Consider the following 16962-nt stretch of genomic DNA (forward strand, 5'->3'; position numbering starts at 1 on the left):
TCATGGTGCACAATTTTTTTTGAAATGATTTTGTATCCGATTCGCCAGAATTTTATTGAGGATTTTTGCATCTAGGTTCATCAGAGATATTGGTCTGTAGTTTTCTTTCTTTGAGGTGTCTTTGTCTGGTTTTGGAATCAGGGTGATGTTGGCCTCATAGAATGAATTTGGCAGAGCTCCCTCTTTTTCTATTTCCTGAAATAACTTGAAAAGTATTGGTATTAATTCTTCTTTAAAGGTTTTGTAAAACTCCGCTGTATACCCATCCGGTCCTGGGCTTTTCTTGGTTGGTAGTCTTTTGATGGCTTCTTCAATTTCATCCATTGATATTGGTCTGTTTAAATTGTGTGTATCCTCCTGACTCAGTCTGGGCAAATCATATGACCTAAGAAATTTATCGATGTCTTCACTATCTTCTATTTTATTGGAATATAGGTTTTCAAAATAATTTCTAATTGTCTTCTGTATTTCTGTAGCATCTGTTGTGATATTGCCTTTTTCATCCCGTATGTTAGTAATTTGAGTTCTCTCTCTTCTTCTCTTCGTTAGCATGGCTAAAGGTCTGTCGATCTTATTTATTTTTTCAAAGAACCAACTTTTAGTTTTGTTAATTTTTTCAGTAGTTTCTTTTGTTTCAATTTCGTTGATTTCTGCTCTGATTTTAATGATTTCTTGCCTTCTGCTACATTGGATGCTGTTTTGCTCTTCCTTTTCTAGGGCTTTGAGATGAAGTGTGAGCTCATTTATTTGTTGGTTTTTCCTTTTTTTGAGGAATGATCTCCAGGCGATGAATTTCCCTCTTAAAACTGCTTTCATTGTGTCCCATAGATTCCGATATGTTGTGTCTGTGTTTTCATTTATCTCTAAGAATTTTTTGATTTCCTCCTTTATGTCTTCTGTAACCCATTGATCATTCAGTAACATATTGTTCATTTTCCATGTGATATAGGATTTTTCCTTCCTTCTTTTATCATTGATTTCCAGTTTCATTCCATTATGATCAGATAAAATGCATGGTATTATCTCCACCCCTTTATATTTACTGAGGGTTGCCCTATGGCATAATATATGGTGTATTTTTGAGAAGGATCCATGTGCTGCTGAGAAAAAAGTATATCCACTTGATGATGGTTGATATATTCTATATATGTCAGTTAAGTCTAGGTTATTGATTGTGATATTGAGTTGTATAGTTTCTTTATTCAACTTTTGTTTGGAGGATCTTTCCAATGGTGAGAGAGGTGTGTTGAAGTCACCCAAAATCATTGTGTTGTGGTCTATTTGATTCTTGAACTTGAGGAGAATTTGTTTTATGAACGTCGCAGCACCATTATTTGGTGCATAAATATTGATAATTGTTATGTCTTGTTGATGAATGGTTCCTTTTAACAGTATATAATGTCCTTCCTTATCCCTTTTGATTAACTTAGTCTTGAAGTCGATTTTATTCGATATGAGGATGGCCACCCCTGCTTGCTTACAAGGACCGTGTTTGTGCTATATTTTTTCCCAACCTTTCACCTTCAGCCTGTGTATGTCTTTTCCATTCAGATGTGTCTCCTGGAGACAACATATTGTTGGATTTGTTTTTTTAATCCATGTTACCAGCCTATGTCGCTTTATTGGAGAGTTTAAGCCATTAACGTTTAGAGTTACTATTGACATATGGTTTGTACTGCCAGCCATGTTTGATTATTTATCTTTTTTTTTTTAATTTAGTTTGTTTCTCCATGATTAGCTTTCCCCCCACCCTCTGTCAATACCAAGGCACTTCCCACTGATGGTTTTGGTTGTTGTTTTTCATTTCTTCCTCGTGTAGTGTTTTGCTCAAGACGCTTTGCAATGCTGGTTTTCTGGCTGCAAATTCTTTTAGCTTTTGTTTATCATGAAAGATTTTTATTTCGTTGTTGTACCTGAAGCTTAATTTTGCTGGATACAGAATTCTTGGTTGGCATCCATTGTCTTTCAGTGTTTGAAATACGTTGTTCCGGGATCTTCTCGCTTTCAGCGTCTGTGATGAAAAATCCGTTGTTAACCTTATTGGTTTACCCCTGAATGTAATCTGCCTCCTTTATCTTGTAGCTTTTAATATTTTCTCTTTGTTCTGTATATCGGATATCTTCATAACAATGTGTCTTGGCGTTGGTCTACTGTGATTTTGTGTGCTCGGTGTCCTGTATGCATCTACAGTTTGTATATCTGTTTCCTTTTTTATTTCTGGAAAGTTTTCTGTAATTATTTCATTCAGCAGGTTACTCATTCCCTTGGTTTGAATCTCTGTACCTTCCTCTATCCCGATGACTCGTAAGTTTGGTTTTTTTATGTTATCTCATAACTCTTGGATGTTTTTCTCGTGATTTTTTACCAGCCTTTCTGAGTTGGTTAGACTCTTTTCGAGATGATATATTTTGTCTTCATTATCTGACGTTCTGGCTTCTACTTGCTCCACTCTGTTAGTGATACTCTCAATTGAGTTTTTAATTTGGTTTATCGTTTCCTTCATTTCTAGAATTATTGTTTGATTTTTTTTATAATCTCTATCTCCTGATAAAGATGCTTAACTTCTTCTTTTATCTGTTCATGTGATTCATTTTCAATGTGATCTTTCACTGTTTGGATTTGCTGTCTCGTATCCTCTTTAAGGTTCCTTTCCATCTGTTTAAGGTATTCCTTGAGTTCTTTATATGACCATTTTTCTGATGACTCTAGGTCCTCCTGAATATTTAGGCTGTCCTTCATTGTTTGTACTCCTTTTCTTCCTTGCTTTTTTATGCTGCTCATGTTACTTCTTGTTCTGTTTGACTGCTGAGTTACTGTTTACTCTTATAAATTTATTTGATGCTTGGGAGGAAAGATATTAGAAGGGAAGGGAAGAAGTCACTAAAGAGAATGAGAGTAGGCAGGTAGAATTCAAGGAAGGGGGAATAAGAAAATTGAAAAGAAATGAAAAGACAAAAGAAAAATAATAGAAAAGAAAGAAAGAAAGAAAGAAAGAAAGAAAGAAAGAAAGAAAGAAAAAGAAAAAACAGAAATTTAAAACAAAACATCAATAAACTTGATTTTCTGATCCCAGTGGTATGATCTGCATTTTAGGCTGCTTCTCAGAGTGATAGAAATCATCTGGATGAGTTTTGAAATTTTAAAAAATTTGTACAGATTTTTAACATATAATGTATAATAAACAATGTAAATAATGACTGAAACCTCAGCTTTTGAAAATGCCTAGGGAATTAATTTCATTGGTTATTTTCTAGCTAAAAAATAATAATTCATACCTTTGTGAAAGCTTTTTAAATTATCTTAACCATGTAGAAGTGGAAATAAAATTGATTTCATAGTTTCTCCTGAAGTGTAGTAGACTGAACTTAATCACTTGAAGTTTGCTTCATAATTTACATGATAATACAGTTCTGTTGTTTTCCTTTAATGTATATCACTAAAGCTCATTTTGTTCCTCTGATATTAAATATTTATCATAGGTCAGGCACTGTTCAAGTAATGGCATCAATATAGTTATGTACTAAATCGTCTCAGATTGCAGTGTTTTTAATTCTTGACAGATTTTGTTTTCTCCTTACCACTATTTAGCATAATGTTAAGAACATGAATTCAGGAACCTGATCATTAAAATCTAGATCTTGGCTCTACTACTAATTAGACATGTAACTATAACTATAATACATTAAACACTTGAAAGAATAGTGATTTTTTTTATATCATAGGATGATTACTTCATTTTTCTTATAAATGTATATAAGCCTTCTTTGCCTCAAATTTTGCATTTGTAACTGGGGCCAATGATGTATCTCCTAACTCTTCATAGTGAAGATTAAAAAAGGACACATAGGGCTGGGGTTATAGCTCAGTGGTAGAGCACTTGCCTAGCATGTGTGAGGCACTGGGTTCAATTCTCGGCACCACATAAAAATAAATATATAAAATAAAGGTATTTTGTCCAACCACAACTAAAAATATATATATTAAAAAAAGGGACACATATAAAATGTTTAGAGCCATCCCTGGCACATAGTGAAATCTTATCAAGCAGTAGTCATTACTACTACCATTATTTTTGGTAAGTAGTAGACATTACTGTGTTTCCACAATGCTGTGAGTCTACTTGCACCATCTTCAGTTTAAAATTTTCTCTAATCTAGTAACACAGATAACTAAACTTACTAAAACAAAGTGCAAAATAAAAGCAGATTGACTATATAAAATCTGAAATTCATCTTCAAGAAAACAGAATCTGTGAATGCTGTGTATGCCTTGATATTACAGTTTGGCTGCTGAGAATATTGTTTTCTTTCTTTTTTTTTTAAATGATCTCATTGCACTTTTTTTTTTTTTTTTTAGAGAGAGAGAGAGAGAACTTTTAATATTTTATTTTTTAGTTTTCGGTGGACACAACATCTTTGTTTGTATGTGGTGCTGAGGATCGAACCCGGGCCTCACGCATGCCAGGCGAGCGTGCTACCGCTTGAGCCACATCCCCAGCCCGAATATTGTTTTCTTTAACAGGCCATGTTTGTAAATGAATATTGAAAAGGAAAAATATGAATTAAAATTTATCTTAATAAATAGGACTTGTTTTTTAGGGAACGGGATCTTGAAGAAGCTCTGGAAGCAGGAGGCTGTGATCTTGAAACTTTGAGAAATATAATTCAGGGGAGACCACTGCCTGCTGAACTAAGGGCCAAAGTCTGGAAGGTAACTGGAAACTAAAATGTATAAAATGTAATGACTTTAAAAAATGTATATATATTTGCATTGCTGTTGATCAAACCTAGGACCTCATGGAAAATGTTCTAGCGCTGAGCTACGTTCCTAGCTCTTACAAATAATATTTTTAAAAAATTATTTTCAAGCCAGGCATGGTGGCACATTCCTATAATCCCAGGCTGTGGCAGGAGGATTGCAAGTTTGAGGTTAGCCTTGGTAACCTTGTGAGACCTTGACTAAAGAAATAGAAGAAGAGAAAAGGTACTGGAAATGTAGATTGGTTGTAGGGTATCCCTGGATGCAATCCCCAGTACCACCACAACAATAGCAACAACAAAAATGATTTTATTTTTCTGATTTTTAAAAATTAATTAATTAATTTTAATTAGGTATATATGACAGCAGATGCATTTTGATTCATTGTACACAACAAAAAATATTTTCTTTTGAAAAAAATAAAGTCTCTCTGAAAAGGCTTTGTTTTATGAGCAGGCTGTAGTTAAAATGTGTTTTGATAATGTTTGCTTTTTTTTTTTTAAATAATACTGATTTAGGTTTTAGAAGGTATTTTTTTAACCACTAGGAAGGGTGTATATGAAGACATTAAATGGGGAGATACAACTGATGAATAATATAGGAAATATGACAGCATAAATGGAATGATCCAAACTGTGTTTTTTAAAAAAGGGAATATGCCTCTGATTATTGAGTTATAGATTTTTCTTTGCTTTTCAACTGATAATTTCTGAATTATTTCAATTTCTGAATTAATTATTTGTTATATGTTTGTGGAAATAGTCTCAATCAGCTTTTTTGCCACTGTGCCCAAAAGACCTGAGAAGAACAGTTCTAGAGGAGGAAAAGTTTGTCACTCACCTTTTTAGAGGTCTCAGTCCATAGACAGTCCATTCCATTGCTTTGTGCCTTAGGTAAGGCAGAACATCATGGTTGAGTGCTGTGGAGGAGGAAGGCAGCTGGGAACATGGCACCAAGAAGCAGAGAGAGAGAGAGGGAGAGAGAGAGAGAGAGAAAGAGAGAGAGAGACATTCCCCTTACCACAGACAAAATGTATACCCCAAAGGCATGCTCACAGTGACTCACCTATTCCAGCCACATCCTGACTGCCTGCAGTTATCACTCAGTTAAACTCTATCAGGGGATTAATGCATGGATTATGTCAAGACTTATAAACCAGTCATTTCACCTCTAACTTTCTAGTGTTCTCTCATACATGAGCTTTGGGAGGACACCTAATATCCGAACCATAACAATAAGAACTAAAGATAAAATATAAATCATCTTTTGGGCTGGGGCTATGGTTCAGCAGTAGTGCACTTGCCTGGCATGTGTGAGGCACAGGGTTCGATTCTCAGCACTACATATAAATAAATAAAATAAAGATCTATCAAAAACTAAAAAAAAAAAAAACCAAAAAACTAAAAAACAAATTATGTTTTACCTACTTCTTACAGGTAAAACCCATAATAATATCTAAGTTTATACCTTTATCTTTTTTTCTCCTGTGAACATATATACTTAAACAGAAATAGAATTTTAACTTTACAAAGCATTTTTTTGAATGTTTATTTTTTATTTTTTAGTTGTCAATGGACCTTTATTTGTTTATATGCGGTGCTGAGAATCGAATCCAGTGTCTCACACATGCTAGGCAAGCGCTCTACCACTGAGCCACAACTTCAGCCCCCTGAATGTTTTATTATAGAAATTTAGACACATTCAAAAGTATGGAGACTTGTATAATGAACCCCTGTGTACCCATAACTCAACTTTCACTGTTACAAATATTTGACCTGTCTTGTTTGATTAGTACCTCCATTCTTTCCTCCCCATCCCAACTACTGGGTCGTTTTTTCTCATGTTTTTTTATTGTTGCAGTATAACTATACATATTCATACATGCATGTGATATAACAATATAATTTCGTCAATATTGTTCCCCATAATTTCCCTTTTCTTGACACACCACCCTCCTCATGATCCCTTTTTCTCTACTAATCTCCCTTTGATTTTCATGAAAGATCCCCCAACTTTTTTTTTCCTTTTTACTCTCTACCTTCCACATATGAGAGAAAACAGGATAACATAATGCTCTCAGATTCCATCCATTTTCCTGCAAATGACTTAATTTCCTCTTTATGACTGAATACTTCATTATGTGTATATACCACATTTTTTGATCCATTCATTCATTGAATGGATGATCTAGGCAGGTTCCATGATTTGGCTATTGTGAATTGTACTGCTATAATCATGGGTATACAGGTATTACTATAGTATGGTGATTTTAATTCTTTAGGACAAATATTGAGGAATGGTATAACTGGGTCATATGGTGGTTCCATTCCTGGTGGGTTTTTTTTTTTTTTTTTTTTTTTTTGGTACTGGGGAGTAAACTCAGGGGCACTTTGCCACTGAGGCACATCCCCAGCCCTATTTTCTATTTTATTTAGAGACAGGGTCTCATTGAGTTGCTTAGCGCCTTACCTTTGCTGAGGTTGGCTTTGAACTTGGGATCTTCCTGCCTCAGCCTCCTGAGCCGCTGGGATTATAGGTGTGCACCACTGCTCCTGGCCATTCCTGGTGTTTTGAGGAACTTCCTACTGAATTATTTTAAAACAAATCCTTATTAGCAACTAAATGCTTTTAATATGAAAGTCTGAACCCTGGGGTGCTTAACCACTGAGCAACGTCCCCAGCCCTTTTTTATATTTTATTTAGAGACAGAGTCTTACTAAGGTGCTCAGGGCCTCACTAAGTTGCTGAGGCTGACTTTGAACTTGTGTTCCTCCTGCATCAGTCTCCCAAGCTGCTGGGATTATAGGTTTGTGCTGTTATGCCCTGCTGTTCTGTATAATTTTTATTGTGTATTACACAGGTGTACTTTTTCTTCGCCAGTATTACATTCTGGTTTTTACATTTTAAAAAAGTGACGTAGATGATTGTTTAAAATTGTTGCATATGTAAATATTTATTGTGTGTAACTCGTTCTATTTACTGACTGAACATGAAGTAGTAAAATCTAAAGCAGGAGGATTTAAAGTAATTGTTGGTTTGTTGTGATGTGACTGCGGGTTCAGAAACTTTATTTTTCAATCTTTGTTATTATTTCTAAATTCAGGACTTTATGATTGGAGCATGTTTTCATAACATGAAGCTAGTTGTTGCTTTTTAAAATCTTTTTCCAGATTGCTTTGAATGTCGCGGGAAAAGGTGATAGTTTGGCATCATGGGATGGTATTTTAGACCTTCCAGAACAGAACACTATTCATAAAGATTGCTTAGAGTTTATTGGTAAGTTTAAGATTATTTTCAATTAGCGAATTTTTTATCTTGTTATAATATGGGATATGTTATATGTTTAAAGGTCTTATGAATAGTTTTAGATTTTTTTTAATTCTTATGAAATATTATTTAGTAATTTTAAGAAAAAGAGCATACTTTTTGCTGTTTCTTTACATCGTTTGTTCTATTTTTCATATACACTTATGTTGCAGTTTTGAACTTGGTTTTTGTATAATTAAAGATCTGTATGATTGTATACAGTCCAAAGGGACTATGTTCTAAAGTTTATCTATAAACCATAGATCATGGTCTGCTGTACAAAAACTGTTATATATCATGGGTGAATAAGTTTTCAATCCTGTTTAATAAACAATATAGATTGTTAATTTAGTTTATACTTCTCTTTTCTAATTCATATAGACTTTTTCATTCCTCTTTCCATCATATTTTAGTTTACTTATTGGTTAAATAGGCTTCTGTGTTCTAACTATACAGAAATGTCATTGGTGATATGGGCAAAAGAAAGGGAATTTGGACCTATGATATGAGGGCAGCACATGATGTATCACATATTAATGAGATGACTTTGATTTTATTGATTCTGTTATAGATTTGTTCATATTTAGTTTGAAATAGTATTTGTGCTTCTCCTGTGTGGGAGCTGTCAATAAAAGGAATTTATAGACAGTTTTATATTTATACATGTTTAGAGTATAAACCTACAAAACAGGCAAAAAGAAAGGGAATTTGGTGGTGGATAATGAATCCCTTTCACTCCTATTGCCAAAGTTATAGTGGCAGCTGCTGATTGTGGGTTAGATGACAATTGGTTGTCTCGAAGACACTTTTTTGCCTTCCAGCAACATGAGTTATTCATATTTTTGCCTATCACTCTGCTTCAGATTGGCCATTATTTTTTTTTTTTTTTTTGGTACTGGGGATTGAACCCACAGGCACTTAACCACTGAGCCACATCTGCAGCCCTTTTTAAAAAATACATTTTATTTAGGGACGAAGTCTTCCTGAGTTGCTTAGGGTCTCGCTCAGTTGCTGAGGCTAGTTTTGAACTTTCAATCCTCCTGCCTCAGCCTTCCGAGCTGCGAGGATTATAGGGGTGCACCACCATGCGTGGCTCAGATTGGCTGTTCTTATAAATATAGGTCAAGTATTAGTAAGTACTGATGTCTAGTAGTCTTCTTTTCCCTAGATAAGAAAACACAAAAGTGAAACTGATTGTTTCTCTTAGTTTTCTTTTCTTTGAACAACTATCTTGCTTTAAGTTTAAAAGACGATTATAAGAGCTTTGCCTGTTTTTTTCCCTGCTTGGAGTTTCGATCCATGAACTAATGGTTATTAAGTAAGTATGAGGAACAGTACTCTCCTATAATTTTACTTTGCCTTTGTCATGCTCTAAATTGCCTCACATGATACTGTGCATTTGTGAACAAATGGAATACTAGCTGCTGAGCCTCCAACAGGTCCTTGGTAACTTTATTTTGACACTTATTTTCTAGACCAGCTTTCAGTGCCAGAGGAAAAGGCAGCACAGTTACTTCTGGATATTGAATCTGTAATTACCTTTTATTGTAAATCACGGAATATTAAATATAGCACATCCCTTAGCTGGATACATCTACTGAAACCATTGGTGCATCTTCAACTGCCACGGAGTGATTTATACAACTGCTTTTATGCTATCATGAATAAGTACATCCCCAGGTAAAATATGATTTATGGTTTTAAAAGTCAGTAAATATCTAGTTAGCTTTGAACTAAAGATGTTGGATTTACTTTGATAAAGATTCAAGTAATTTTTAAGATTGAACTGTAATTGTTAATTTGACTTATTTTTGTCATTATAACCATTTTTGAAAGGATTCTTTATTTAAGAATTTACACTTCAAAGGTTTATATCTGTAGTCTAACTCTTTAAGTTTATTTGATGTTATGTCTATTTTAATTACTTCACTTCAAGAAATAAAAATAACAGTGTGTCTAAGATAAAAACAGTATTTTTGGAATGTGCCTTATGAGGTGCTAGGATTACAGTTAGAATTACAGTCCTATATCCTATGAATTATAGTCCTAGAAACAGACATTGAACAAGTAAATTGGAATGTGCTGAGTGCTGGGAAGTTGAAATAGAGAATGCTAAGGGAATATATAGTGGGGGTAACTTAACTCACTTTGGTGGTCAGGGCTGGTTTCCCTGGACTTGTGATATTGAGACCAAACAAATGTGTAGGGTGTTGTGGTGGGAGTCATGGTAGTGGGGCATTGAAGGAGTCAAAAAGAATAGTTCCCAGTAATGTGGATGAGATAGTCTGAATTATAGAGCAAAAAGAAACTTTATATGTACTCCAGACCAGTGCCTTGGCTACATGACCTTGGAAGCCCATTAGAATAATGGTGGTAATCATAAAAATTCTATTGCCTATTTGCATACCTAATTAATTAAATTAAAATTTCTTGGTGATGGGACTCAAACATCATTGTTTGTTCAGGCTTCCCAGTTAATTCTAGTGTGTTGCCAAGGTGGAGTGCTGTTCTGATCCTGGATAGGTAACTGACTACCATTATTTGTTATCTTCTTTGTGTTAGCACACTATTCTAGGAGTGTCTTACATTTTTTTCCTGATTTAAACAGTGGCTGTTTAAGGTGAGTATCTGATTTACAATATAGAAACTGAAGCAAAGAGATAATTTCTTTTTTCAGGATTATACTTCTGATATATGGCAGAGTCAAGATTTGAATGCAAGTTTGAAAGAACACCCTTTTCTTCACTGGTGTGGTTTTCCACCTTGGTTGTATATTAAAATCAACTGAAGAACTTTTTCTTATTTTGAATAACAACTTTATATCATTCACATACTATAAAATTCACCTTCTAATCTGTATAGTTTACTGTCTTTTAGTATAATCACAGAGTCCTGCAGCTATAACTGGAACTTTTTCATCACCCAGAAACAAACCCCATTCCCATTTAGTAGTCAGCTCTCAATTCCCACATAATACGCCTAGTACTAGGCAGTCACTAACCTGTGTTTTGTTTCTGTGAATCTGCCTGTTGTGAGCATTTCATATAAATGCCACCACACAATATGTCTGCTTCCACTTATGTTTTCAAGATTCATCCATATTTTGTAGTATATATCACACTTCTAAGAAATTTCTTTAGATATACATGACAGTAGAATGCATTTGACAAATCATACATAAATGGAGTATAACTTATTCTTCTGATTGTACATGATGTAGACTTACACAGGTTGTTTAATCATACATACACATAGGGTAATGATGTCCAATTCAGTCTACTATCATTCCCACCCTCCTGTGCCTTCCTTCTTTTTTTTTTTTTTTAAAGAGAGAGAGAGAGAGAGAGAATTTAATATTTATTTTTAGTTTTCGGCGGACACAACATCTTTATTTGTATGTGGTGCTGAGGACCGCGCGCATGCCAGGCGACCGCGCTACCACTTGAGCCACATCCCCAGCCCCCGCCTTCCCTCTTTATACCACTCTTTCATCTCTTTTTTTCTGCTTTCAAATAATATTTCATGTACACGTATAACATATTTACCATTCATCAATTGATGGACATTCGTGTTGTTTTTACTTTTTGTCTATTATTACTATGCTGCTATGAACATTTGTGTACAAGTTTTTCTGTGGCCATATTTATTTTTATTTCTTTGGGATGTGTGCCTAGAAGTGGAATTGCTGGATTATATATAACTAAGTGTTTTTGTTTTGTGGTGCTGAGGATTGAACTCAGGGCCTTGCACATGCTAGACAAGTGCTCTATCACTGAGCTACGTACCCAGTCCCTCATTGTGGTATTTTACTTGAATTTCCTTGATGGTCAATGATGTTGGGCCTTTTTTTCATGTGTTCATTGGCAATTTCTTTATTTTCTTTGGAGAAATGTCTAACCAAAGAACAACTCTGTAGAACAGAAACATGCCTATTCAAAGGTTGCTGTAGTTTCAAATCAAAGTGGATTAGGAAGAGCCTATGTATAGGTTATATTTTAAAAGCTCCTCTAGTGATTATGATACATACCAGGATGGAGAACCTCTGTAATACCTTGAAGCTATACTACTGTATGTAAGGAAGACAGAACTAAAGATGCCAAAAGTCAAGGCCAAGATCATGGCAGAGCTAAAACTGGGATTCCTTTATACGACTTACTCTGTCATACTAGGTCTCTAAACTGCATATATTTTAGTACTTCTTATGGACATCTTTTGGTGTAACTGAGCTATAAATAATAAAGGACATGATGTCCCAGCTTTGTCTCTAGAGTGGTGATGTTAGTGGTGGTAGGAATAAGGTAAAAGGGGCTTTTACATTGAACTGTGTTAACACTGTCTTATCAGGTTCCTCCGGTTTCTTTTTCTTTTTTCTTTCTTTTTTTTTTAAGAGAGAGAGAGAGAATTTTAATATTTATTTTTTAGTTTTCGGCGGACACAACATCTTTGTATGTGGTGCTGAGAATTGAACTCGGGCCGCACGCATGCCAGGCGAGCGCGCTACCGCTTGAGCCACATCCCCAGCCCCCTCCGGTTTCTTTTTCTGTGAGTTCACTATAACACAGCACTCCAGCCATTGTCAGCCTTAAAGTCCCTGGAAAGAACACTGAACCCCACAGGGCTCTGCCAGAAGAACTTTATTGTAGCATATTCCTTTGCTGTAGATTCAGATATAAGATGGGTAGAAATCTATGAAGCACGGTGCCTTGTGGTAGAGAGTGCCTTGCAGTATACAGCCTTTAAGTGAATAGATGCTGTTAATAATGGCACACTCCCAGAGACCCACTTTTTTCAGAAGATGAGATCATGAGCTCTGCAATTGTTGCTTTAGTTTATGCCCCTTTCTGTTTGTTATACCTTAGCAGTGTGTTGCTTTGTATTTATATGTCAAGGATAAGGGAGGACATACCAATATTAATCCAGTTCTGTCTCTGGACAAATGAATTGCCAACCTAGAGCTTTCTCTGTAAAACCTATGTACTGTCTGCAGTATCAAAAAGTTGTATGTTGAGGGCTGGGGTTGTGGCTCAGTGGTAGAGCGCTTGCCTAGCATGCATGAGGCACTGGGTTTAATCTTCAGCACCACGTAAAAATAAAACAAAGATATTGTGTCCACCTAAAATTAAAAAATAAATATTAAAAAAAAGTTGTATGTTGAGAGTCATGCCAGAATCTGGTAGTAACCTCAGATCTTAGATTTGTACAAAATATTTTTTATTCCCCCTTGTAGAATTTTTAATTTTTAAGATTATTTTATTTTCATAGTGTTGAGGATTGAACACAGTGTCTTGCATGCCAGGCAAGAACTCTATCCCTTGAATTGTATTTTAAAATATTCTCTATTAATACTATAATGTTGAAACTGAATTAATTTAATTAATATTTTTACAAGAAGCCTTTTAACCTTGTTTCGTTTTCTTTACAGTTTGCTTTTTTAGAGACTGTTCCCCCGCAAAAATACCACATACCACATGTTGATATGTCATATATAGGGAAGGGGACAGAATGACGTAATAATTTAATGCACAGTTTCTCTGTGTATAAGTCTTAAAGTCTTAGCTCTATCACTTCTTAGCCATGTAGTCTGTTACTTGACTTTTTTTTTTTTTTTTTTTTTTTTTTTTGGTGATGCTGGGATTGAAACTAGGGCTTTGTGCTGAGAGGCAAGCACTCTACCAACTGAGCTATATCCCCAGCCTTTTTACTTGCCTTCTTAAATCTCAGTATTCTCATCTGTAAAATGGATATAGATTTCATAGATTTGTTTGTGAATATAAAATGAAATAACTTTGTAATATGTTTACTACAGTGTTTGGAATAAGATAGTGTTTCGATAAATACTGATTTTTTATTATGATGATCCATATTTTAAACTATTTAAACATTTTTGTTATTTCATTAGATAACATTCTTGCTTCATTCCCTTGTGACTAGTCAGATAGCATGTGGTGCAAAAACTGAATGAAGTAAAGCTTATAATTTGTGGCAGAGGAATTGGTGAAGCCTACTGGTTCAGATGAAGATTAAATTAATTATACATGGTTCATATAATACCACACTTTAACCAGTAAGACTGTGTGGAAATAAATGTATTTGCAGTGTTTTTTGTTCTTAACCTTAGTTTTTAAAAGTACTACTCTCCTGTATTCAGTAAGATCATACTACCAGAAAAGCAAAGCAGTCTTTCAAGGTACACTTTTTCCATAAAGTAACTCAGTTAGGTTTTTTTTTTTTTTTTTTTTTTTTTATTGTTGTTGTTACTGGGAATTGAACCACCCAGGGGCACTTAACCACTGAGCCACATCCCCAGCCTTAGTGACAGGGTCTTGCTGAGTTGTTAGGGCCTCTCTGAGTTGCTGAGGCTGGCTTTGCACTTTGGATCTTCCTGCCCAAGCCTCCTGAGTCACTGGGATTACAAGGCATGTACTATCATGCCCTGCTTAGTTAAATTTTGAGGTATTAAAAACGTAAATGCTAGAATGAACTAATGTAAAGATAGTATCTAATAAATCTAGACAGAAATGTGGGAATTGAAGTTAAGGCTCCTAAGTTTGGAGTCAGGGACTGTGTCTGGGAGAATGAAGAACTGTGCTTCCTGAAAGGTAGCCCAGTGCACAGACCTGATCTGGATCTGCTCCAGAGGGTTGTCTTCTTTGAGCTCAGATGCTTGGTTACCTGGGTGAGAGGATGATACTATTTGAATCAGAGTTGTAGGGCTGGGGATGTAGCTCAAGTGGTAGAGCACTTACCTAGTATGCACAAGGCACACAGGGTTCAATCCCCAGAACCTCCAATAAAAAAAATGTCATATCAGGTTGTCATGACCTTGGCCAGAGCAGCCTGCTTAAAAACTGTAGACTGATATGCTTCCTTGAAATAATGCCAGAAAACTGCGTGGAATCAAGGCCTTTTGTAACTATTTCTACTTTTGAAATAATTTCTAGTTTTGAAGAATCTTTCACTGGAATGTGATGTTTTTTGAAAAAGGCATTTTAATAATTATAATGATAGAATATGTATTTGGAGCCTTTAAAACAATGTTCATGTTCAACTCTCCCATTTTACTCTCACAATAACATCTTGAAGGACAATTATCAATAAGATGATATTTGGTGTCTTCTGGAATTCATTCTGAGTACCTGGTATCTAGGCTACATTGACAGTTTCTAAGACTTTAGTTTATTATTCTGAAATGTTTATCTTTGGTCATTTCAGACTTTGCCATTGCTAAAGGACATTCCTAACAGAGGATATGAGCTTTATTGGAACTAACTTAAAACCTCTCTAGGAGTTTGCTTTTTGACTTGATTGGAAAGCAAGGGGCAGGACTTCTTCAGGACTCTACAGATCTTTTGGGATCCTAACCTTATCACAATAACTCAAGTGCTGTTTCAGTGATTCCTATAGTTGTCTCACTTTCAGTGCTGCCTGGGGGTTCACCTGGAGAGAATCTCCCTAAAGTGGCTGTTGAGCTGTTGTAATCTTTTGTCATGTCAGGCTTATTGAGGTGTTAGCAACTGAACTCTGTTTGGTTCTTGCTTGCTGCAAATGCTGTGGTATTCAAATATTCTGGGGTTGGGGAGAGGAGGTAGGTCTTGCAATAATATTTATTACTAATGTAATTATTTATAATGTAAAAAACATTGCTTCTTTTGTCTTCTAGGGATTGTTCCCTGAAGGGGAGACCATTTCATCTCTTCCGATTACTCATCCAGTACCATGAGCCTGAGCTTTGTTCTTTTCTTGATACTAAGAAAATTACTCCAGACTCCTATGCACTCAACTGGGTAATAAAGTGAAAGTAGGAACACTTAATGAAAAATAGTTTATATAAAACTATAGTGAGGTAGTATTTTTTTCGAGGAAAAAAAAGAAAAATTTTAAATTTAGATCATTACAACCTAAACCAAAGAAATAAAATTATTAGCACTTCATAATAACTTTCTTTATTATTTACTTTTGTTAGTTCAGATTATTTGATATGAAGTTTAGCCTTTTGTTTTATACATATGTAGAAGTATAACTAATATGTATTTAGTACATATTAATGCATATCATGCATTAATGTATATCTGTATACTCACATACTAATTATAGCAATATATTTAATACATATTTTCACAAATATATGCTTATAATATATGTAAACATATGATTTACATCAGTTCAATTTAAAACCTGTATGTATTTATCTGGGTACTGTGGTGCATGCCTATAATCCCAGCAGCACCAGAGCCTGGGTCAGAATTGCAAGGTCAAAATCAGCCTCAGCAACTTAGCAAGACCCTAACCAACTTAGCAAGACCTTATCTCAAATAAAATATAAAAAGGGCTGAGTGGGGCTGGGCATGATGGTGCATGCCTGTAATCCCAGTGGCTCAGAAGGCTGAGACAGGAGAATCACAGGTCCAAAGCGAGCCTCAGCGACTCAGCAAGACCCTGTCTCTAAATAAAATACAAAAAAGGGCTGAGGATGTGGCCCAGTGGTTAAGTGCCCCTGGGTTCAATCCCAGTACAGAAAAAAAAGGGCTGAGTGGGGCCGGGGTTGTAGCTCAGTGTAGAGTGCTTGTCTAGCATGTGTGAGGCACTGGGTTCGAGCCTCAGCACCACATAAAAATAAATAAATAAAATAAAGGAATTATGTCCGTGGCTGGGGATGTGGCTCAAGCGGTAGCGCGCTCGCCTGGCATGCATGCTGCCCGGGTTCGATCCTCAGCACCACATACAAACAAAGATGTTATGCCCGCCGAAAACTAAAAAATAAATATTAAAAAATTTTAAAAAATTATTAAAAAAGGAATTATGTCCATCTACAGCTAATTTTTTTTTTTTTTTTTTTTTAAAAAGGGCTGAGGATGTGGCTTAGTGGTTAAGTACCCATGGGTTCACTACCTGGTAACA

General features: G+C 35.3%; 1 protein-coding gene across 2 annotated transcripts in view; it reads left to right on the top strand.

The window, feature by feature from the left end:
• The window catches only part of TBC1D23 (TBC1 domain family member 23), a 66634-nt gene that overhangs the window by 18428 nt on the left and 31244 nt on the right, over positions 1 to 16962 (top strand). The window contains exons 2-5 of one of the 2 annotated variants that reach the window (XM_081301578.1): positions 4599 to 4710; positions 7929 to 8034; positions 9540 to 9744; positions 15725 to 15848. In XM_081301578.1, the coding sequence (XP_081157704.1) occupies positions 4599 to 4710; positions 7929 to 8034; positions 9540 to 9744; positions 15725 to 15848 (547 nt within the window). Of the gene's footprint in view, positions 1 to 4598; positions 4711 to 7928; positions 8035 to 9539; positions 9745 to 15724; positions 15863 to 16962 lie in introns of those variants that run through there. The other variant, XM_081301579.1, reaches the window with a different exon arrangement.

Source organism: Spermophilus citellus (genome assembly GCF_964194105.1).
Source record: "Spermophilus citellus genome assembly, chromosome: 7".
NCBI classification, from domain to species: domain Eukaryota; kingdom Metazoa; phylum Chordata; class Mammalia; order Rodentia; family Sciuridae; genus Spermophilus; species Spermophilus citellus.